Genomic DNA, 24,086 nt, shown 5'->3' with positions numbered 1-24,086 from the left:
AGTCAGCCTATTGGCAGAGTGAAAACTTCAATAGCTCCTTTTACATAATTATAGATGAAAGTTAGGGAAAATAGTAATAGAAGGCATACTTATAAACGAAGCCTTGCGAGCACTGTTCCTATGGTTTGGCCTTTCAATGTGTCCACCGAGCTATATTCTTGCCCCCAGGCTTTCTAACGCTTATCGTACCGAGAACTGATAAAATAAGAAAAATTTATAAAGATGTACAAAAAGCTAAATATTTTATCTGCATTGCTATACTCCATTTGACACATCAGGTGCAATGCTATGGAGGCTAGCAAGACTTGTTGCAGTCGATGCGTTCACATTAAAAAAATAGTTCAATGTTGATACTTCCCAAAATAGATTTGTTTCTTTGTTCTTGGGCTCAGTATTAAATGATCATGTTCCGTTATAAATGCTTGGCACTTCTACAATGACAAAAGTTGACCACGAGACGCACGGAGTGACATGTTTTGCCGACCGAACTTCTTGCATAGCTTTCACCGCGTTGCACCTGATGTTTGAAACTGGGTATAGGGATGTTAGATATAAGCTAATCTTGTATACTAGAAGGAAAAAAAATTAATTTTTGGAACTTTGTTTCGTAACAAAACCCTGCACATAACTTGATACATGTATAAGAGCTCTACAACACAAATGCATCTAATGTGAGGTTCAGTGCTAGTAAAGGCCACAGCACCGTGTATCATATTGATGAAAGTGATAAGCTGCTTAAGAGACACACACACTCACCGTAAGGTTAACGAATTTGCTTAAGCGATGTGAGACTGTTTGGGAACCTAGTTGTCTGTGCAACTATACACCATAACCGTTGAAACAAACCTTCATTTGAAACGGAATCTCCATGTGGCCGCAACAACTCTTTTATACCCAGAACTACCGTGTTCCGAAGCGATAAGCAGTATATTTTTTTGCTGAACATCTGGTTCGTGTGTTTGAGTATAAAAAAATTAGTGAACTACTACACCTGTGTTATCATTCTTGAAAGAACAAAGGAAATCTTATATGCGTAGAGCTTGTAGACCTATTGAACTCTTCCCATACAGCCCGCCACACACTCACACAGCAGCAAGACGAGTGGATAGATGGAGATATGATATCTCCATGGCAGGCAATATTTCATCAAATTGCTGCAGTACTGTTAAATCTTGCACTTGCAGAAAAACTACAACCTATAGGTGCAAGTAAAGAAAAGCAGATACCAACAGTTGTCTTTTTGTAACTTAGACGCAAGTCCCCATCTGCAATGCCATGGTCATGGGTCTTGACAATAAATCATTTCAAACTTTTATTCTCAAACTTCCACTTCTCATTGTCACATAGAAACCCCAGTGCTAGTCAATGGGACACGATTAATTTTTAGTTTTTTTTTTCTAGAGCTGTGCGAATAGCTAAACTTAGGGTCTGAAGCAAATGACAATAGTGAAGTGTAAGTGCGAATTCGATAGAATATTTCTGGTGTAGAATTCAATAGCTGGTGTAGAACAAATGAGCTGAACTTGAAGGAAACATATGAAGTGTGCAAAAGAACTTGCAGAGTGACAAAACGTTAAACCCTGCCAAATGCTATTGCTTAAGCAACTGTAAACAGTAACGGTAATGGACTTATATCTTCGCATTACTTATTTTATTGTGCAGGTTAAAATGGGCAAAAAATTATGTACAGAAACGGCAGTCAAAATCCCCTTTTTCCCAACTACCCTTCTTCCCAGTACTATTCAATCACTGGTGTCGTGGTACTACTCAGTCTCCGGTGTCGTCATCTGTCGTATCATAGAAGATGTCCGTGAGGTCGGTTGATGTCTCTACTTGCTTTGGTTGCTGGCGCTTGACAACATAGTCATCCACAGTCGTTGGGATCCGCACGCCATCCTTCTCTGCCTCTAACCGGCTGTCGGCCACACACTTCCTGAGGAAGTGAAGAACGGTCAGCGTCTAAGGCCCCTCAGGGCAAGCCAAGCTATTGAGTAGCTAAGGGAGTGCATACGATGACAAGCGCTATTAGAGCTTTGGAAAAATTGGTTCTCAGGGGGAGGGTGTTAAAAGAATTTCAATTACCGAGATTTCCTAAGTAGCTCCATCCAGCAGCCTCCATCTAAATATGCATAGCACTTAAATGTTGCAAGACTATGGTGCAACCCTGACCTCAGCACAGCAGTCAAAGTACATAAACAGGACACTGAAGAAACATCATGGCTCTAAAGCACCCAGCTGCTTTTCCCCACATTTTAACCTTCTGATCATTTGTCATTCTTGCTGCATGAGCGAATTACCCCACAACTCCTTCCGTTGGTGTTCAGAGGAAGAGGAAGCCTATTGCACAACAAAAAGTGTTGATGAATCGGAGAAGTGAATTAAGCAAGTTTTTGGAAACACACACCAGTAATTTCTATAGATACCCGTTTCAAATTGCTCCAATGATAGGAATGATGCTAAAAAAAATTTTGTTGTACTGTTTCACATGTGTCGACCATTGTTCTAATGGTTCACATTTGCAATGAGACTTAAAAGGCCCCTAAACCCCCTCCGATATTTTCCCAAACATTTCAAGTAAACTAGCGCATCACGTGCAGAATGCAGTCGTGATCAACGATGCAACACGCCGCAGCGCTACAGGTAGCGGGCGCGCCACAATTTCGAAAAAACAATAGCTTCTATTTTCCGGTCCCCGCCATTCCCGCCACTGACGTGTGACATCACCAGTGAAACTCGATGACGTTACCACTTTCGATGCTTGCCGTTCGCCGAACGACAACCGACGACTTCCGGTCACTCTGCAAACAGCTGTCTGCACGCACCTTACTGTTTTCGGTCGTGTTGCTGCTTGCGAATCGACACCTGCGGCCCTTAACGCAACACAAGGTCCATACCGGCACGATTCGTAGGGGCACACGCCGGCACAACAGCAACAGCGGGTAGTCAACGATCAGTGCACTCGGACGACACACAAAACACAGTTGACAGCGACCTGGGTCGTCGGAGTGGCGGATCGCGGCAACTGGAAGTAGACGCTGTCTCAAACAGCGCGTCAGTGGTGACGTATTCCACGCGAGATGAGGAGGGGCCAAGTGGTTTTGGAAGAGGGTAGCGTAGGAAAGAGGGAAAGAAGCGATCGTCGCGTTTCGATCGTGTAGCTTCACCATTACGGCACTGTTTCGAAAAATTCTCATGGCTACGTGTTCGTTGTAAACTCGAGCACAACTTGCTCACCTCAACTAAATGTCGACGGCTGGGTGGTTTAGGGGCCCCTTAAAAGGGCAGCAAATTTCTTTTTTTAACATTTCAAACACTTTTGAAGTGGCTACCAGAAATATATCATCGAAATAAGTTAGGAAAGAAAAAAAGAGAGACACCTATAAGTGGCGACCACGTGTGCGAGTACTGTTTACTTCTCCCGTCAGTGCTAAGCATATTTTGCTCTGCATATCACTCTTATTGATTAGACACAGCCAAACTTGAGTAGACAGGCATAGATTCTACTCCATATCATCATCATCAGCCTATCTTATGTCTGGTACAGGATGAAGGCCTCTCCCAATGATATTTGACCCATCCTGCCAAGCTTTAGTGCATTACATTCTTCGCCTGCAAATTCCTCGATTTACACCTTGTCCTTTACCATCCTCATCCATGCTATGCTTGTGTGAATAGTAAATTTTAGGTTCAAAGTGAATAGCGATTCAGTCGAACAATGTATATATCACATATTACAAAAGAAAAATAAGCATACATGTCATGGCCCAACTAACTTGCACACTATATGAAAAAACTTTAAACAAGACATGTGCAAGTGTCATTCTTTTTCGGTCAAAGGAAGTAGAAGCAAATTTTAAAACTAACGGGATTTGACTTTCAGCAGAATGCAGGTGATAACCTGTAAAACATGTACAGTTTTAAAATTTACTTAATTTAGGGCATATGAGCTGGTTATAACAAGTTTTTAAACTTACCATCTTACACAGGGTAAATACCAAAGGCTGTAAACTCGATACTTCAGCGATAGTGACAAGTTCCCTGCCATAAGTTGAGAATGTGTACTGAAAATCTCCCAGTTCATCTTCTTTATTTTCAGTGAATTTCGTTTAATCGAGTAGGCACCCCTAAAAGTAGTGGACCTATATATGCATACCCCTGCACAGATTTTCCGGTCTGCTTGCCTATTGTGAACTCTCACCATATCTCAAGAACACAAACTATTATCGCATTCTGCTTATTCATTTCCAACCACACTTAAAGGGGCCAGGAACCACTTATCCAAGTAACCATCAAATGGCCTCAGTGGCGAGCTTGCAAATCAATTGCCGGTAAAGTTTCTCAAACCTGTCAAAAACGAGAGGTTACGGAGATTTGTCGCGTGCTTTAAAAGGCCACCCATCAGGTTTGACAATTTTGAGCTGACAAGCGCACTGCATAGATGGGGCATTCACGATCACGTCTGCCAAAATTTGCAACGCTAAGTGCCGCGAAAATAGGTCAAATTTGAAGATGAACGCTGCTCCCCCTTCCTTTCGCGGGCGCGTGCCTTGAGAATGAGGGCATGACGTGCACGTACAAATTGCCCTGCGTACACGGCAGTGCAGTGACATTCGTTCTTTATGTAGACGACAGGGCTCTTACATTGCCAGTGCTCTTACATTGCCAACAGTGGCACTTGGCATGGCAAAAATTATTTAACGACATGCATAGTTTATGTGTTTTGCTGCTTGAAGAGAATAATAAATCCTGAAATAAATGTTGAGACACAATAAAGAATGTCAACATCTTTTTTACATTTTTTTTCTCCGTGAATCGCAACGTTTCGCATGTGTTCGTGTGCCCGCATCGAGCATACAACAGCCGTGGAAGTCAAAGTAACGCTCCTACGTGTTCGTGCACTCGTTGTGCTAATCTATTCTACTGCATCTAAACAAGAGTTTCCAAAACATCCCGCAGAAACAGGCAGTAGACAACAAGATAACGCTGGTCAACAAAGCAAAGCCGCTCATGTGCTCGAGCGTTGGGCTTGTTTGGGTGCGTCATGCACACGTGCCCTCTTCGTCAGATGACGGAGAGGGTAGGAAAGAGATTTAGCTTGCAAAGGCTTCGCGAGAAAGCGGCAAGGGTTTCGAGCTCGCCTCCTCTTATGCTCGTTTCGCGCCGCTTCAAAAAAATAGTTTTCTTCGCTCGTAATGAACCGATTGAAAAAATTTTTGTGGCATAATGCTCCTCATCAGACACAAAACAACTTCCACGGTCCGACTATAATTTGTTATGGGGCCTAGTGAGTAGCCCTTTAAGAGCTCTCTTCCATTGTTGCAATGAGTGCACTGGAAGCTACAGTGAGAGAGATGACACGGGGAAAAGAAGTTACTTCAGTGTGTAATGACAAGCGATCGCCCTCTCCTAATGAGATTCCTGTGTGCAAGTATGGGTGACTGTGTCACGTTAGCAGATTATGGGGCCAGTAAAAAGCCCCGAAGTTCAAAAATTGTTATAAAAAGAAATATGTGCACTTTTGCTTTGTGAACATGCTGCTGCAAGAATTTTATGAATATGTGCTATATTAAGGTAGTTATAGGGGTTAGAAGATTGGTTTCAGCTGGTTTCAAATTTTCGCACGGCCTCGCCACCCTTCTCCCTCACAAGGAGGGGAAGGCGTAGCCCGTCATCGGCGCTTGTTTAGACTAATCGACGAGCCGCGTACGTCAGGTCGCCTAACGGCAACTTTGCGTCACTGCGCCTGAAAGGACAATTGGTCAGGCATAGGAAAGGAGCGCGAGAATTGTTTTTCGAAATAGAGTGTTCGGACAACATGCAGCGCTGTGATATTTAGAAAACGTGATTGCCACGGTCAACTCTACGAATTTCTGAGCTTCTTTGGGGGGTGTAAAAAAAAAGTCTGAGCCTGTTGACCGGCCATGTTTTGTCTCTTCTCTCGCCACAACCAATGTGCTGAAAGCTACATGGGGAGGGATGGCACGGGGGAAAGAAGTTAAATCAGTGTGCGTAATGAAATGCGATCGCCCTCTCCCATAGGCGGGCACAGGGTTCCCCTTCAGGCAGTGGCGAACGTTCATTGCAGCATCCCCCCTCCCTATTATATCAATGTATGGGACTGACTTTACACCCCCCTTTCTATTACGTCAATCGTATGGGGCTGCTTTTGCACCCTCTTCTTGGGTGACTAGGGGGCACAGCTGCCCCCGCTGCGCACATGCCTATGCTCTCTCTGAACTTCCTGCGTACGAGTCATGTCATTAGAGTGCATCACTGCACCATGTTGGCAGATTATGGAGCACTGTACGGTGCCAGCACCCTGCGACAAGAAGTGCATATAATCCAAATGACACTCTTTATTTGTGCCTACTAATCGCAAATAGCATGCTACCTGCCAAGCAACGTCAAAAAATGGGCATTGGCAATTCTGAAGCAAGCGAGGACAGGCCTCTGTATGAAAAGAGGACTACCAAAAAAATGGCAACTTCACGCAACACTTGTAAATGCTTCTTGTCGCACAAAATTGCAAGATTCGATTGATATGGCTTGATATGCGAGGTTTAACGTTGCAAAACCACCATATGATTATGAGAGACGCCATAGTGGAAGGCTCCGGTAATTTTAACCATCTGGGGTTCTTTAACATGCACCAAAATGTGAGCACACGGGCCTACATCATTTTCGCTTCCATCAAGAGTGCAGCCGCTGCAGCCGGGTTTCGATCCCATGACCTGTGGGTCAGCAGCCGAGTACCTTAGCTATTAGACCACCACGGTGAGAAGATTCATGGCAAGCGCACCAATGACAACTGAGAGCTGTTCCCATTCAACTTGCAGTGCTTTCAACTACCAATGGCATAAATCAAGTTACGTGGCTAGATCTCTGCTACGTGTTCCCAGTTTTAATAATGCCAAAATGGAAATCAATGTCTGATACACACACACAAGCACGTCTTTCACCACTTTATTCTTAAGTCACTGCCTTCATTTGTGTCTTCATGAAACTTGCAGCCAGCTGACGCACCCTAGCACTTCCTTGCATCACACCCACAGGCAGCATATGTGCGTTTGAAAAGACGGCAGAAAGCATTCAGACAGGTTCCACTCACAAACAAAAATAAAAGACAAGAGAAAAGTTAACAAAACACTCTAGCTGGTACTTGCACACACAGGCGTGGCGTCATGTCTATAAATAGTTTTTAAATAGCTCAGAACCAAACCGACACAACAAGAAAAGTAAAATGGCTTGAGAAAACCTCAGTCTCGCAGACGCATGATCGATGGACGTTGTGGCCTGCGTGACGGTCTACAGCAGCAGTGGATTGGGCTGGCCATACTGACTGTGCACCCTTGCCAAAAGCGCCGACACCACAGCCCTCGCGGCAAACACCGTGTGTACCACATGTACTGAACTATTAAAATTAAAAGCGGACAACACAGAAGACAGGTGTTGACATAGGCGCAACGCGTCGACCGACCCTTCTTGCTTGCACACACTTGGGGCAGGGGATGGTGCCCGCCTCATCAAGTGTGACCCATGTCCCGAAAAACGAAATGTCATCCCTGAATGGAAAACACAATCCCCTGCTGGCTGCTGCACTGGCGACTGCTCTTGGAGATGGTTGGACACCTCTGCAGAAACCTCTCACCAGTGCCGGCAGCAACGGTGGCGCCTTCAGGTCGTTGTTGTTGGTGTCGCTGTGGGGCAAGCAATCAGGACTCACCGTTGCCCGAGTCATCATCGTCCTTGTAATGGGGTGGCCCTGTACTACGGCGCCCAACCTGGTGGCCGTCACCGCGTCCAGCATCTTCCTCCTCTTCTACTTCTTCATCCTCCTCATCATCTTCCAAGTCGTCATCGTAGTCGTCATCATAAAAGTCAGTCATATCGGCTTCAGCAGACATCGCAGAGTCGTCTGTTACTTTCTGCCTATGTTTGACACAATACTCATCGATGGTAGTTGGCACGGTCACATTGTCACGGTCAGCCTCAAGTCGCGTGGCTGACACTTGCTTCCTGTGGTCGAGCACGTTCCCAGATGGCACATAGAATGAGGCCGACATGAAAGGGGGAGGTGAAGGTGGGACCAGGAATTGGAAGGAGAAGACAGGAGGGAGGGGCACCATTAGCAATCATCACAATGCAGGCATGCCAAGTGCCATAACATGGCTTCAAAATGTGCTTTGAGGACAGAGGTCCTATCAAAAAAGCAATGCAGGGATAGGATTTGGAGAATAGGTCCTGCAAGCACTAGAGAGCAGTCTCAAAGAGATGGAAGGAACGCTTAGAGGTAACTCTCACAGGGAATATCAATGCACAAAGCAACCAGCACAGACCTTCAACAAGTATTTTTTTCCATAGTACATGTGCCACTAGCATTTCGCCTTCGTTGAAATGTGACCAACACAGCTTGAATTGAACCCATACACTTTAGATCACCAAATTCTGAGGCACCACAGTGGCACACCAGCCCTAAAGCATTACCAATGTACGTCAGTTGTCATTCTTTATGATAATACTCAAAAGCGCTCAGAATGTATGCAATGAAAAGCTACCGCCACCCTATTATTTCTTTGGCATTCACCTCTATGTATAATATCAGCCCAACAAAAAGCTATTACAGCAAAGCCAAAACCGTCGCTCACAGGATTGCCCCAAAACTTATTGCAAGCTTGTAGCATCGGAGACTATATGCGTGACTATTATTTCACTATACAAATCACTTCCAACATTAGCGGTAGCTGATGTAGCTGAAAACACATGAAAGCCTAGTTCTGACCATTGCAGCTCTGCACATTATGAAAATACTGGCAACACCTTGGCCATCAATACAGTTGTTTCACTGAGCGCACTGAATTAGTGCATCTCACTAGCCCATTATTTCACAATGGAAGATAAGCAGCAAGACAGCTCATCATATTTACTGGTTTACGTTTGCTCTGTGCTAACTACTAGCTGTACTAGACATCTCAGTGTTCACAGTAACTGATTTGTCTACTTACAAAAAGTTTATTTCCGCTAATAATGGTTACAGTCTCAGTTGTATAGATCACCGTTTGCCAATGCAGATCAACGTTTGCCAAGCTTTGACAATGCAGTGTTATTCCAAACGGTCTCTGATGTGTTAAAATTTTGCTGACTCACCGTATGATGTTCTCATACTCTTTATCTGCACCCTTCGAGTCTTTCCAGCGCCGGTACATGACCGAGGCATCTACATTGGCTGGAGAGAAAGTGTTGGGCTCATTCAACAGTGAGATGACGCTGAGCAAGATGGTCCTGCAAAATAAAAGGAGAATAATGACACTGTTGAACTTTCACTTCAGGACCCAGTGATGGCCAGCCTCCCACAGCACTTCTAAGCCTAATAACTGGTCTATAATACTGCACACTCCTGCTTGGTTCCACAGTAAAGACACAAGAGGAAAATTCAATTTGTTTTCACTCTCTCCATGCTACTTTTAGGGAAAAAAAACTTGTTTGCATGCTTGTGCTGTGAACCCAGTGTTCTGGCTTTTTACACATGCTGAAACCAAGATCCACTGCATTCCACAAACAAGTCCGTGGACTGTACTGTTAGGATGTTGCATTTCTACAATATGATGACCACACAGACGACCATGTAAAATAAATCTATCAATGTTGCGATGACAATATAGAAGTTTGTTTTTACAAGGCTCACTTGAGCAGTACAATACAGGACTGAGGTAAAATGCATTTGGTAATCGAGGTTGCTGCAGCACGTGGCCCAGTGAGTGCTCCGATGGCTTTTAATTGTGCAAATAATTCACATCTACAGCTGTTATGTGGCTGCACATTGCATAATCTAGCCCCACGAAATGTCAATTTATTATCGCACAATAGGTTTGCATAGTATTACAGAGCTCACGACTCCCCACAATTTGACTGCTACTCTAATGGTGAAATATCAGTAGCACTACCATGAACATAAACCAAAGCAAACAAACTGGAAAGCCATCACCACAGGTGTGCCTCTAGTGTTAAGTTAAAAAGGTGCATGTGAAGGATTTGTGTGAAGTGTAGTCATAGACACAATGTGCTGTTAATATACATAATCTGTTAAATACAAGTTTGTCAAACACTTGCCTGACATTCTGTGTGGGATTCCAACGTTCACACGGTAGCTCACCACTCTGAGGGTCATCAATGGGCGGATGAAGAATAGAGATGCACAAGTCCCCATTCTGCATAAAATCAAATGACGTGATGCAAGTTACGTAGCTACCAATACACCAGCATTTTTCAATACAAGCTTTATCATGCACCATGAACACAGTGATGTCACAGAACAGACCAACAAAGTAGCACCCACTACAGCAAGCTAGAAAACCTGAACGGACAAGCCGCAAATTATCCTTTTGGTCAATTGACATAAATGTAAGCGAAGTCTTATTATCAATATCTATGTGTAGCACACAGAATATATATATATGTGTGTGTGTGTGTGTGTGTGTGTGTGTGTGTGTGTGTGTGTGTGTCATTTTTGGCACCATAGCTGTTCGCTGCCATCGTGTGTGTCTGTAACCAGTCTCGCACAAAAAACTATATATATATATATATATATATATATATATATATATATATATATATATATATATATTAATGAGATCTAACAGACAGTAATGCCAAGTAATGTACAGGGGAAGTTATTAGAACCAATGGAATGTAAATAAGAAGAAAGAAAAGTGGATGAAAAAATAACCAGCCGTGAGCAGGAATCGAACCTACGACCTTCGAATAACGCGTTCGATGCTCTAACCACTGAGCTACCACAGCGGCCTTCCCTCCATCCACTTTTTTGGGTTTATATGTGAATTTAGAAGTATGAGTGACAGTCAGCGCCATCTATAAGCCAAACGACGAGTGTGAAAACACTTATGCGCATGCTTGGCGTCATCGAACGCGTTATTCGAAGGTCGTAGGTTCGATTCCTGCTCACGGCTGGTTATTTTTTCATCCACTTTTCTGTCTTCTTATTTACATTCCATTGGTTCTAATAACTTCCCCTGTACATTACTTGGCATTACTGTCTGTTAGATCTCATTAATATTGTGTTAAAACACGGAAAAACGAGACCTTAGATATACACTTCTTTCCTTTATATATATATATATATAACATGCACATCCCACAGACCAGTTATGTGAAACTTTCATGATGAGCCAGCATGGCAAAACGATGTGTTACTAACAAGAGGCATGCTGCATATGCATTTCAATGATGAATGCATCTTTCAGCCACTGTGGTAAACCTTGTGCGTGTCAAGTTCAACTTTCCTAGAGTATTGCGTCCTGTTGCAACACGAAAGCACTCATTCTTTTCCCTACCCTTTCCAGCTTTAATGACAACCAAGTCCACAAAGTTCGAGAAAATATCTGGTGCCAGGAACACAATATATATACTAATATTATAAACAGACTGCACCAGTGCATCTGAGTCAACAACAGACACTGTAACAGGCACTTGACACAAAAGATATAATTGCTGCTGAAATACAGGAAAGACCTAGTCAATATTCCTTGAAGGTGTACCCCATAGAGTTTCTCAATATGAACTAGACGGGACTCTGATGCTTTGATCATTCAGCCCCCATGGGAATGATGGGTAGTACACAAATTTGGCTAGTCTCCGTGTTTGCGGGCTGCGAACGCAGTTGTGGCTTCATTTATGCTTGCGTTTTTGCATTTGTTATGCATAAAAGAATGAATCATTGTGAACTTCGCAAACCAATTTGAATTGGTGAGACTAAAAGGTTAATGTGGTAAAGTGAAAGTGCTGAACATTCACTTATTTTTCTTGCAACAAAGTGGCTAGAGCACAGGCAAAGCCAAATGAAGCTGAAAGAACGAAGACTAGGCAAATTTGTGTGCTACCCATCATTCCCCTGCTGGCTGAAGCGTCGCAAATTGTAGCTCCCCAAGACACTAGTGCCACAGTTTCCTCCAGTATGTATTGTACGAAACTCTAGGTGTATCAGACCGAAACAGGCGACATTGAAGCTAGAAAGAAATTACCAACTAGTTTCGGATCAGGCAGCCTATGATCCATACCCCTGAGGTGGCAGGGGCCACAAAAGAGCAAGATACGCGACTCATTTGATAAACTGAACCTTCTCTATGGCCAGTATGTCTTAAATTCAGTGACCTGTGTATGACTGTCATTGGTCACTCTGGTGAAGGTAATGCGATGTTCGACGGATTTGTCTTGTGTGCCACGCCTCAGGACCTAGGTCAAAAGTACTACCTTTCTTTTCCCGAAATGAGTACAATGAAAAACAACTTGCACATGCACATTTGGACCCTATGATTTCTTTTTTTTTTTCATATCAAACTGGAACACGACTGACTGCAGAAGAACTAAATATTTAATTGCATATTAAGAAAGTTGCAGAAAACAATACATTGCATCATTTTATTTTTTGTAATGTAATACTGAGTGCCTCTTCACTTCACTTTATTACCTTAAGGACCCCCTAGAGGGGGTATTACATAAGGGGTGGGAAACATACAACAAATGTAATACATATGCAGGATGGGTACAAGTATGAACAGGAAGTATGAACAGGCCTTGGAACTGTGCTATGTGAATTTGACACATTCGTAGTCTGTGCATCGCAAATCGTGCCTGAAGGAGAATATACACATTTCGAAAGGAGCCATGCCCTCCCCTCGTAACCTGTAATACGGATACACGAAGGGAAGCTGCAATATATATTTTATGTACCACAGCACATGCTGTTTTAACTTCCAAAGCTTGCTTATGATGCAGCTGACTCTGTCAGGACAACCACAGGAAAAAGTGCAGTGCCTTCAGTAGGAAAGTCTTACAGCCCTCCAGAGGAATACCAAAGTGGAGAGAAGCTCTACATGCCTAGCAGCCACAGATCAAACAGATTCTGAATCAACCAGGCTGTGGTGATTTCCACAGCCCTCCACTACGATGCAAAAAAGATCCTAATTAAAGAAGAGAAAGCCCAAATCTACGTATCATGGTTCCCAGCCCACATGGGACAGTTACCGGGACTTGACCACTGCAATCCCAACAAAGAGGTCAACAGCCTGGCGCGTGAGCTCACACGCCGCAGACAATGACCCCTCGAGGAGTGGGCGGCACGAGAATCTCTGCTGCCACGACAAAGCACTCGCATACCACGAGATCACTTCACATTACCAGGGACAAAGACGTGCTTTCCCAGCACCGCACCCAAAACTTAACAAAGCACAAGCTCTAACTCTAAGATGATTGCAAACACATACGTGCATAACACCATCCACCTTACACAGAGTCGACCCCGACACACCACCCACATGCTCCCTTTGCAACCATCCCTATTGCAATTTCAACACTTGCTTTGGCTGTGCCCTACCCACAGCGCAGCACAGGTAAATACCCAAGAAACTTGGCAGGAAGCCCTCAAGAGCAAAGAATACAAGCAGCAACTACAGGCGGTCCAGAGGGCCTGGGACATCGCTGCAAGCTTTCGGCTGCCAGCGCCATCCTGGGCGGAGCCTCCAGGTTGATTGATATGTGGGGTTTAACGTCCCAAAACCACCATATGATTATGAGAGACGCCGTAGTGGAGGGCTCCGGAAATTTCGACCACCTGGGGTTCTTTAACGTGCGCCCAAATCTGAGCACACGGGCCTACAACATTTCCGCCTCCATCGGAAATGCAGCCGCCGCAGCCGGGAATCGAACCCGCGACCTGCGGGTCAGCAGCGGAGTACCTTAGCTACTAGACCACCGCGGCGGGCCGGAGCCTCCAGGTTGAATTAAGGGTCGGAATGTCCCCGTCTCAGCATCCTCAGGATATGCTTAAATAAAGTCAATCTCACTCACTTTCACGGCGGCATCTATCATGATTATAAGGGTGTTTTTAGACAATAAACCCAAACGATTATTTAAAGTGCAAGATGACAACATCAAAGAAGTGCCCAACTCAAACCCATCCGTTCCCTAGCTACAACAGCAACGCCAGACATTTATGATGATCTGCAGGAACACCCAGGACTTAAAGGGCTGTGCCAGAGATATACACCTGAACAGCTTAATTTTCTAAATAAATAAATCTACCCTCCGGCACACCTGAACAGCCCTTATGTTATTGCTCCCCATGAGAATTAGTGACAAAAGAGTAGGGAAGATGAGAAGATGACAAAAGAGTAGGGAATTTTTATGACAAGCGCCCCCCCCCTCCCTCCCCCCCTCCATACCATAACTTCCATTTTTATCATTGCCCTCGGAGGTGCCATTATTGCAGGTTCCGAAATGCGTGGTAGTGCTTTTCCATCAGCGGCACAAAAACTATGGCAAAACTTTGCCATCACTTGGTGCTTTGAGACACTTGTCTATATATTTTAGGCTTTGTAATTAAATAGGTTATGCAATAATAAAACTGGTTGACTCAATTGTAGAGGTAAGAGAGCCTAATATTTACCCGTTTGATTCCTGCGTCACAGACATGCTCTCGAAAGGGCTGCTGAAAATAATCCCTTTAATCCTCCACTGGGGCTATTTTTTCTTCTTTTTAGCTCTTTCGTTTAAAGGTGATTGGCGGGCGCCGGTGTACTTTTTCGTAAACGGGCAACGCAATGAAACACCCGGCGTTTATCTCGAATAGCTAGCTGGCGCAGGAAGATGGCAACAAACTTCATTTATTTATATTTGTTTAATGCTATCGTGGCTCCGGGATGCTGGACGGTGGGAGCACCGCGCAAGGGCACAGAAGTTAGATCTCAACGTCGGGCAGGGTATACAGGACAGCCGCACGGTCCGTTCAAAAGATTCACACAATATGCTTCACGCGAAAACCACCCTAGCAGTACTTCGTGCTCCTGTCGGAACCACGCATCGTCGAAGTAGCGAAGACAGCATTCAGAACGTTTACACTTTATCGCGCCGGTTTTATAACACTTTTGCTGGATCGACAAGTGGCGAGCGAAGCGCCAATAGATGCGCTACCCAGGGGAAGTTTACATACAAGAACCCCACTAAGGTCACACAGATGAAAATCGGAAAAAAAAGTTGACAAGCGGAAGGGATGAGAGAAGAAAAAAAAAATGACCTGCACACAAAGTCATCAGCTAAAGCGGGTTAGTCTTCGTTTATGTACACGAAGGACATTACATATTGTTCAAATATGCAGGTTCACCACGCTTAGCGAAAGAAACCAAGAAATTGGGTCGAAACTTACTTCGTAGACGTTGGGATGCCAAACTTTGGTGAGGAAGCGTACCGTTGGAGGAGAGTACGGGTAGTCTGGTGGAAACTTCATGTGTGCCTGCGCATTTGACCATGCCAAGAAGCTTTTATTCATATGCATCGCTAGACAGCGTGCCGTTTATTTAGACGGTCATGCGGTACGTTCGTGCAGACGCACTAATGCCGTGCACGCATACACAGATCGACTAAACAAAGCCCCGCCGTTTCCAGTTCATAGCGCAAGGACACCGCGCTGTACTGCAGTCAACACCCTTGTAACGCAAATCGCGTCACCGCTCACAGCTGACACAATCCCGTACAGCGGGGCTTTCGCAAAAAGACGCGCTTCCCAAAAATAGAGACGCGTGATGCAGCGTGGCGTAGGCCTACTTGGAGCAAGCCCCATTGGATGCAAAGCAGCGCTGGCGACCACTGAGTAGCGGTCAAGCTCACCTTGAAATATCCACCCTCATAGAGCGTGTCGGGCGGGCCGAAGATGGCCACTTCCCATTCGAAGAGATTGTCATCGTTGACCAGTTTTACCCGAAAACCTTCAACGGGTTCCTCCTGGAGGCTCTTGAATTCTAGGCCCAGGGCTCGTAGTGCACTACTCGTTGGTTGCTGTGCCATACTACCGAGCCTAAGGTCTGCGCCACAAGGAAAGAAAGCTCTGGCCGGCAGACCTCGGGGTCACCGCCGATCCTCGCAGGAACCACAATGAAAAAGCAGCGGACTCGCTGCTGCTATGTCAAAACACCACAAAGATGGTCACCCGTGACGTCAAGAACCGGAACAACAGCTGGAAACATTAGTAAGGAACCACGGGCGTTTGACGTATGTACCAAGCAAAACAACCCGTGATGAAACGCAAAACCAGTGTAGGTAGCGTTTAACTGTGGTTCAATAAGAATAATTCAGAGAGTGTTTTCTTTATAACGGGATCGACATCGGTATAGCGGTGTTGTCACGTGAACAATCATGGAGTCGCGCGTGGTCACTGGTTAGAGCCAACGTTTATAAAACCTGCGCTTGAAACGGTTATAGAACAGGTTCTATAAACGTTGGTTAGAGCTGGGTGCGCCGCCACTGATGATTTTACCCGGCGAGCGCCGCCGCCAACTTGGCACGACCTCCACGCCAACGCTTAACTGGTTTAACGTTGCCCCCCGCCCTAATTTCTGCAGCCCGGTAGGGAGCACGGCGCAGGGATAGCTAGGGGTAGTGGAACTAGCGGAGAGCGAAAGCAAGCAGCGGCCATGGACCTTTTCTTAAGGAGAAGAGGATTTCCTCCTTTCTGGGCTGTTGCACGAGCGTACAAAAGCTGACGCCACAGGAGACCTTAGGAATCTTCGATTTGGCTTGCACTAGTTCAGAAAAGTGCAGGTGCAGAAAAAGCGGTGCCAAGCGGTGCAGTGAGCGTGCAGCGCCGGTCGAGCAAGTGCAGGTGCAGCCTCAACCACGCCTCGGCACTAGCCGACACTAGCGCGCGACGGCTACAGCCAAAACGAAGGCGTGAGTTGACGTGAGTGCAGGCCGGAGAACACCTTGTAGTGTAAGCCTAAAATAGCCGCCTCCGCCGCCTTGTCCGATCAATACACGGCCGTGATGGCACTTCTTGTGACTGCGATGGAATTGCTGGACTCGAGCAGCGACGACGATTCCGTCAGCGGTGCCGTTTGCAGTGACTGCGACGATGAGTACGACGATGCGTGCATCTTGGTCGCGTGCGCGTTGGTGCGCGACGATGCCAACCGTGTACCCGGGTACGAAAGCATTATCGGCAGGTACCATGAGTATGAATTCAAGCGCCTCTTCAGGCTGTCCAGGGAGACTTTTGATAGTTTCAGGGCCAAGTTCAAGACTTCAGCCTTCTACCCAAGGGCAGTGCAAGGCCGCCAACAAATCAGTGCCGAAAAAACATGCCTCATAGCGCTTGTGTACCTAGGCTCACAAATATCTATGTACGCCATAGGCGACAAATTCGATGTTACCGAGTCGTCTGTTCATGTTTGTGTGACACGGGTCGTTCACTTCTTACACGCTATTAGCGATGAGATAATTTGCTGGCCTAGTAGCGCGGAAGTGACCCGCATAAAGAACGGCTTCCTCGCCAAAAGTAAAGGCAAGGGCCCAAGAAACACCATCGGCTGTATCGATGGATCACACATCGGGATACTCACTCCAAGCGAATCTACGCAGTCTTACTTCAACCGGAAAAAGTGGCCTTCGATAATCCTGCAAGGAATCTGCGACGACAGGAACAAGTTGCTGAACGTGTTTATTGGGTTTCCAGGTTCGGTTCACGACGCCCGTGTCCTGAGGGAGAGCCCCTTCTTTGCACGCGCAATTCAGGAATGTGAAGACAATTATATACTGGGTGACAGTGCATATCCACTGATGCCATGGCTCATGACCCCATTCAAGGACAATGGAAGTTCTTTTCCTACGTGGAAAAAGAGCTTCAATAAACGACACAGTCAACAACGAGTGCTTATTGAGAACACCTTCGGCCTGCTTAAACAGCGTTTTAGGAGGCTCTACCTTGTTGATGCAAAAAGTGTGCAACAGTGCTGCTATATAGTTATGGCTGCGTGTGTGCTACACAACATGTGCAACGATGAAAGGGACTTCCTTGAGGAACTTGCAACGCTTCCCCAAGAAGAAGATGTGGGCAATGATGAAAGTGAAGGAGATTTTGATTGCAGTCTGCCAGGCTACAGTCAGTCTCTGCGAGAGTTCATTGCAAAGGAACAGTGCTAGAAGTTCATCTTTGCTTCGCGATTTATTCAGTGTGCAAATGTTTTGCGAAGTGGGGTGCCGCGTCTAGAAGCAATGTTTTTTTTTAACAAATTAGATGGAGTAGACACTGCTAGTGTTATAAAAGTTTATTGCCCATATTATAACCCGTCCTTATTTGAGAGTACGTCGATCAACCGATCGAATCGCTGCATGCGCTCATCATGCCGCTTTGCCTTTGCCTCTTCCCATTTTTTTCTTTCCTCCAGTTGTTTCACTGCTGCCTCCTCTTGCTTAGCTCTCGAAGCTTGCATTTTTTCTAATGCCTCCAAGAGCGGCGTGACTTGGGACCTACTCTGGCGCTTCCTTTTTGGCGTTGTGCTGCTCCGAACTTTGGATGCTGTGTTGCACTCGACTGGGACTGCTGCATCTTGAGGTGCTTCAGTGATGCTGGTGCTGTTGAAAGTAATTGTACAGGTGCCATGTCATTTCCAGGCTACAGCACAAATTAAGTAATTTTTACTTACTCTGGACTTGCACTAGGCAGGATTGTTTTTCCAGGCTCCAAGAGCAGCCTTGGATTTACACTATGTTCTTTTTCCAAGACTTCTGCCAGCTCTCTGTAATAGACACTATGAGAATCACTGAAGATATGAAGACACAATCGTAACTTACTCTTCATATTCACAGTTCACACGGTGGTGACCTGAAGAATTGTTGTCTTTTTTTGACTTTTTATATGCTCTGTCCAGCGACTTCCATTTGTTTTCCACTTGTGTGGCAGTCACGTTGCACAAGAACTCCGTATTGATGGCCTCAGCCAACTTCTTCCACAGAAGCCTTCTTGTGCTAAACAAAAAAGCAAAGCACAGTTAGTAGGAAAGAAGGAAGCGACGTAACGTGACCCAAGTCTTGCAGTAGCACATGAACCTTTCCTTAGTACTTCATATGTGTAGCTTTCAGGGATAATTGCTAGGGATGTTCGATTATTCGAAAATTTTGGATAATGAATCAAACAGCACTGTATTCGGTTCCTAAGTCGAATCGAATTGCACATATTCTAAGTAACAAATATTCTTTTAATAATCGGCACTGGCGGGAGAACCCCAAAACAACGAAACAGCTACAAGTCATTCTTTCAATCCCTAATGTGACCTGTACGCAGCCCAAGCTTTTGCAAGACTACCTACACTATATTGATTGTCGAATGAATGCGCTTCTGAAAGCTCCATTCTTGCTCAATTTTTACTGCACTTTAGCTGTATCGCATTTATCAGCTCCTGTCTTCGTCTTGTAATAACCAAAGGTGGGAACTACGAGTGCTTGCAGCTTCACGACTAGCAACAGATACAAGTTTTGCGTTTGCGTAAATTGTTCTTGCAGATGTAAATTTCAACGCCCATTGTTATCCGCTTTTAGTGCGCAGGCCATGTTGTGATGACGGGTTGATCTGCTCCGTTACATATTTAGTTGTATCTGCAATGTTTGGTTGTAAATTGTTTTGTTTTTGTGTCCCAATTTTATTTAAAGTGAGGTGACAAAGTCTCACGTTGATAACGCTAGTCAATGCCGTAGTTGAACCTACAATTACAAAATGTTACGAATATTCTAGTTCCTGCTGCATACGAGATTACCTTAGTTTTCGTAATTGTGGTATTTTGAGTAGATTCAAACTGACTGTAATGGCCTTTGTCGAAAGTTTGTGACTATTTGTTTCAAATAAAATGTTCTGTTCTAAGGCTGTTTTGAAAATGGTCTACTTACTATTCAAACAGTATTCAATTACTATTTGTATTCTATTTGGTGCCATTACTATTTGACTCTTACTTGATTAGGTTCCGAAATTCACTATTCACACACTTCTGATAACTGCGAACGTTCTTTTTGTGCGGGAAGCATTATGTTGGAGAAGTTGAACATTGTGTAAATCACTCTTTTGGATCATAAAGCTTCACTAAGGAGACAGCCATATTCTAACCTGTCTTTGCATTGTAAAACATGCAGCTGCGCAACCTTGTTTGCTGACACGACGGCGCAGTCTAGGTTCAAAGATAGGGTAGCACGTGTCAAGAAGCATATCTCTTTTAACAATGAGCTGCACCATCTTGAAAAGTGGCAGTGCGAGAGAAATGCGGACAGACAGTGAAGACACAAGGACTGCAGGGCGAGACTTGCTAGAGATGTGCCTCAGAATAACAACATGCAATTCCCTCTAGTGCAAATTCTCAAGGCAGCACTACACTTGCAACATGGCTTGAGCTTGGAGGTGCTGCACCTTTTCGGCAAGACAGCGGTTGTGCAATGCCCAACACAAAAGCACCGTCGCTGTTTTTGAAGATCACTTGACTTAATGAAACATTACGAATGCCTTCGTTGTGTATATATGTGCGTGACTATACATACTGTTTGTGTGTATATGTAAACGTATATGTCACAGTCAGGCGCATAGCCAAAATTTTTTTTCAGTGGGGGGGGGCAGTAAAATGTAAATTGCTGGCAGTAAAATGTAGGCAACAATAACCATCGCCATTGTGAACTTCATGCGCCCTTATCTTGTTGGTGCTTGCCTAGAGTGAAACGGAATAATAAAAAGCTGCAAATAATTTTGGACATAGGATGACATACCGAAGTGCCCTGGTTTTTCCCACCAAGTCCTTCATTTCCGAGTATTTGGCGATGAAGAACCTTGTTTTTCGGGCGCTCCAAAGCTCTTCCACATCTTCAGCCGACGCGGCTGCTGCTGGAAATGCGGCTAAAGCCCCATCGCTGTCAACGTCGCCGTCGCAGGCAGGAGAAGGCGTCGGCGGTTGTGCCGGAGGGGGGTCATTTTCACGATTCCCTGCCATGAACCGCAACGTAACGCGCTTGCCGTCTGCAAGGGCGAAAACCAAGATTAAAAATACCGACATAGCATAAGCAATGCTACGAGGCTGTTTGCTGACCGACTACGACTCCTGGCCGCTAACCACGTTTTTTGGCAATGCATGCAGCCTGACTTACCTGATGCCTCATAGACGTAACCGTTGGCGTCCGTCATAAATGACCCGTCGGGATTGTGAAGTGCCTTAACTTCCTTTTGAACGCCCTGAACAACTATTTGCAACGTCGTCTGCTCTGGCCTTGGGGGGACGCCCGCCATGCTGCACTACTCTGCACCTGCTTTGGAGTGCGTGCACGCCGGTACAGAACTCGTCAGGAACTAGGCTTACACCTAGACAAAACGAGGGAGCCAGTGCAGAGGGTGCGACAGAGGGCGCGCGCTGCTCCGGCAAAACGAGGACGAAGGTGCTGCACCCTTTGAACTGGTTCAGCCGGTGCAGCCAAAACGAAGAGACCACTTGTCACCAGGGTCACGTGCACTAAGAACAGCCCAGAGGCGCCCAGGCGGCGAGGCGAAACCATAGAGTTAATATCATCTTCAGCCTGACTACGTCTACTGCAGGATAAAGGCGTCTCCCAAAGAAGAACTATAGACCCTTTCACTGTTTACAAGCACAGGCTTTTGATGACATCCGGTTTCGTCTACTGATATGCAAGAAGAGCTTTTGAAAATAGCCCGCTGATTTTATAGTTATCTACCTTTACTTAGCAAAATATATTCAAATAAATGTTCTTTTGAGCTGCATAAAGCTTATAAGATGTTCCTTTGAACTTTCCACGCACATCTCTTTTATATAAAAAACTAATGAGAGAATTTTGTTACCCTTAAAAAAAAAACTTGAAAACGTGCTTTCAGTATCAATGTTAGGAGCTGGTAAATGAGATGACCCGAAGTTTTTTGGGGTACAACGCTTGCAACCTTGAAACCGTCAATAGGCACCACAGTATGGTGGCTAGAAGGAGAGGTGTCAGCATCACGGAGGTGTCAGCTCCGTGTGTCAGCATCGTCCCGGCCGCGCGCGTGCCGGCCACCACCAACGGGAGCAAGTGAAGCCGGCAGCGGCCATATTGCTAGAGGAAAAACAAGGCGGAACCGCCATAGACCGCAATGGAATATGCGCGTCGGTCTGCAGTTTCACAATGAAAAAATGAGATTAAAACCACTTTTAGGTTACACCAACGAATAAATGCCTCTTCTTGTTTATGAAACAAATTATTTTATGCACCCATTGACAGCTGCACACTTTCAGATGATGCTTCGCATATTGAGCTTGCTGGCACACTGTTGTGGTACAAAGTGGTTGTAGTATATATTGGGTGTTTTACTCAAGATCAAGGGGAACGCGACATTTGTTCACCTCTTTCATACATGTGCTTGTGTGTGTGTCGGCAGATTACCAGAGAATATATATAAGGAAGTTGAAATAATGAAAGCTAAAGTTAGAAAAAAAGGGTAATTAAGTAAACTGGAAGTCACCAGTAATTTTTCTAGAGTTATCGAATTCTAACCATTTTACAGGCGGAACCAAAACCAAAGCACCGATGTCGCGTGCAACCGACACATTCCAGGAGACGTACCCCAAATGAACCAGTATTTATCAACTTCCGTTGGCAACGTGTGTCGTCATGATAGGGTCCCTAGAATCCAGTATTCAAGGGACCATAGCCATGACAAGCGCAGCCTTCAGAGCATAGAAACGAGGTAGCTCGATGTTTGATATAACGCCACTCACTTATTTAGGCAACTTCGTCTATCGGTGTTTTGGTTTCGGTTTCGTCGGCAAGATAAAACAGATTTCAAAGGTGTCTCATCTTGTTTTAGACGCAATTGCTTATTTTTGTGACTACATTCTATTGAAGCTGCGTCAAGGAGGTAGAAACTAACAGGTTTTTGCAGATGCACTCGGAAAGCAGGAAAAATTGAAGGTGCACTGCCAGGCCGCAGTCTGGTTGTCTGCCCCGTTCTGTCGAAGCAGCATTCTTCGAAGTGAATAGAACAGAGGTGGTCACCGTCCGTAGCCCTCCAACTATTTCTTCGAACAGCACGTTCCCAGGCAGAAAGCAGCGCACTGTCATTCGGAAACCTGTAACACGGATAATCACGGACAGAGTTATTCTCTACGTTTGCGAATTCCGCGATAAACATGCACCAAATTCGATATTCACTCGCCAAAAAAATATGCATGCACGCCGTCAGTCTTGCCTTGTAAGACAACACCAGGAAACTTGGAATTCAAAGGGCATTCAGACGTCCTACTCGTTCCAATATTTGATACGTGCAGCCATAGACAGCAAGTGCTTCGTCCATAAACTTAAAATTAATAGACAATGTCGTGTCAGCGAGCATTTAAAGCGTTGATTTCGACTCAGTCGAACTGCGGCGTGCCTTGGCTGTGACAAGGCAGAATGTGTGCTGTAAGCCGGCGCCAACGTAGCGCTAGAATATGGTCCCAACTCACGCTCATGCACCGCATGTGTATAAATTGCCAGTCCTGCCGGGCACTCGGAACACACACGCGCTGCAAAAGTGCCAGCCAGAACAAGATTTTAAAATGGTACAGTGATGCCTGTCGAAAGCACGTGTAGATTTGCCTAGTGATAGTCGAGGCATGTCGCAGTTCGACTGCTCTCCGCGCCGTTCACGCATCGCGATAGTAGGCCGTTGCAGCTGTAGTAAACATGTACGGTGCGTGCATACACGCGTGAGTCGTAATAAGTACATCCTATTATTGGCATGCGGCCTGCGAAAGAGTACGGCAATAGTTTTGTGCCTCATACTACAGGCATACTAGTAGCACGCCAATCGCTGTGGTAAAGTGAAGCAGCTGGAGTCGCGCTTGAATAAACACAATAAGTATACTTACTTGTACACTTCACTGGGCTCGTAGTTTTTTCTGCTGATTGCGATTATATCCTAAGGTGGCGGAGCTCAGCGTTTTTCGTTGTGGACGGAAATCTGTGCAATCGCAAAACACCACACCAGCACGATTCCCGCGATGCGCTGTGAACTTCACAGGCCGTGCTCAGCAATCTCTTCCTCTCGCGCTGATTGTTTTTGCATCAGATCACAGCGCAGTGGTACCCAGATGACATTTTATAAGCGGTCGCAGCGTGAACAGGCGCTTTTTCGCATTTTAAACTCCCAGAGCCACTGCATTCCATGCTAGCGAGGCGCGCCACAGAACACCTACCAGGCGCGCCATGGCACAAATCGTCTCTAGGAGCGAGGGTACACCGCCGAAGGCGCC

General features: G+C 45.4%; 1 protein-coding gene and 1 long non-coding RNA gene across 3 annotated transcripts; both read right to left on the bottom strand.

The window, feature by feature from the left end:
- Positions 1-1,629: 1,629 nt before the first annotated feature.
- On the bottom strand, positions 1,630-16,211 carry LOC119159766 (ubiquitin-conjugating enzyme E2 R2). Of its 2 annotated transcripts, none has more exons than XM_075891008.1 (5): positions 15,676-16,211; positions 15,215-15,301; positions 10,108-10,205; positions 9,145-9,279; positions 1,630-1,933 (listed from the first exon to the last, which is right to left on the bottom strand). In XM_075891008.1, exons 1-5 carry the CDS (start codon positions 15,850-15,852, stop codon positions 1,768-1,770), a joined length of 663 nt encoding a protein of 220 aa, XP_075747123.1. In that variant the 5' UTR covers positions 15,853-16,211; the 3' UTR covers positions 1,630-1,767. The 2 variants fall into 2 exon arrangements, with proteins under 2 accessions (XP_075747123.1, XP_037268511.1); XM_037412614.2 differs by lacking the exon at positions 1,630-1,933 and adding an exon at positions 6,948-8,016.
- Positions 16,212-22,032: 5,821 nt separating this feature from the next.
- On the bottom strand, positions 22,033-24,061 carry LOC142804254 (uncharacterized). Its single transcript, XR_012894548.1, has 2 exons — positions 23,703-24,061; positions 22,033-22,922 (listed from the first exon to the last, which is right to left on the bottom strand). It is a non-coding gene; the product is annotated as an uncharacterized LOC142804254 (long non-coding RNA).
- Between the last annotated feature and the right edge of the window lie 25 nt (positions 24,062-24,086).

The sequence above is a fragment of the Rhipicephalus microplus genome, chromosome 1 (genome assembly GCF_043290135.1).
Source record: "Rhipicephalus microplus isolate Deutch F79 chromosome 1, USDA_Rmic, whole genome shotgun sequence".
NCBI lineage: Eukaryota > Metazoa > Arthropoda > Arachnida > Ixodida > Ixodidae > Rhipicephalus > Rhipicephalus microplus.
The sequence above is the reverse complement of the archived record's forward strand: the minus strand, read 5'-3'. Positions and strand labels throughout refer to the sequence as shown.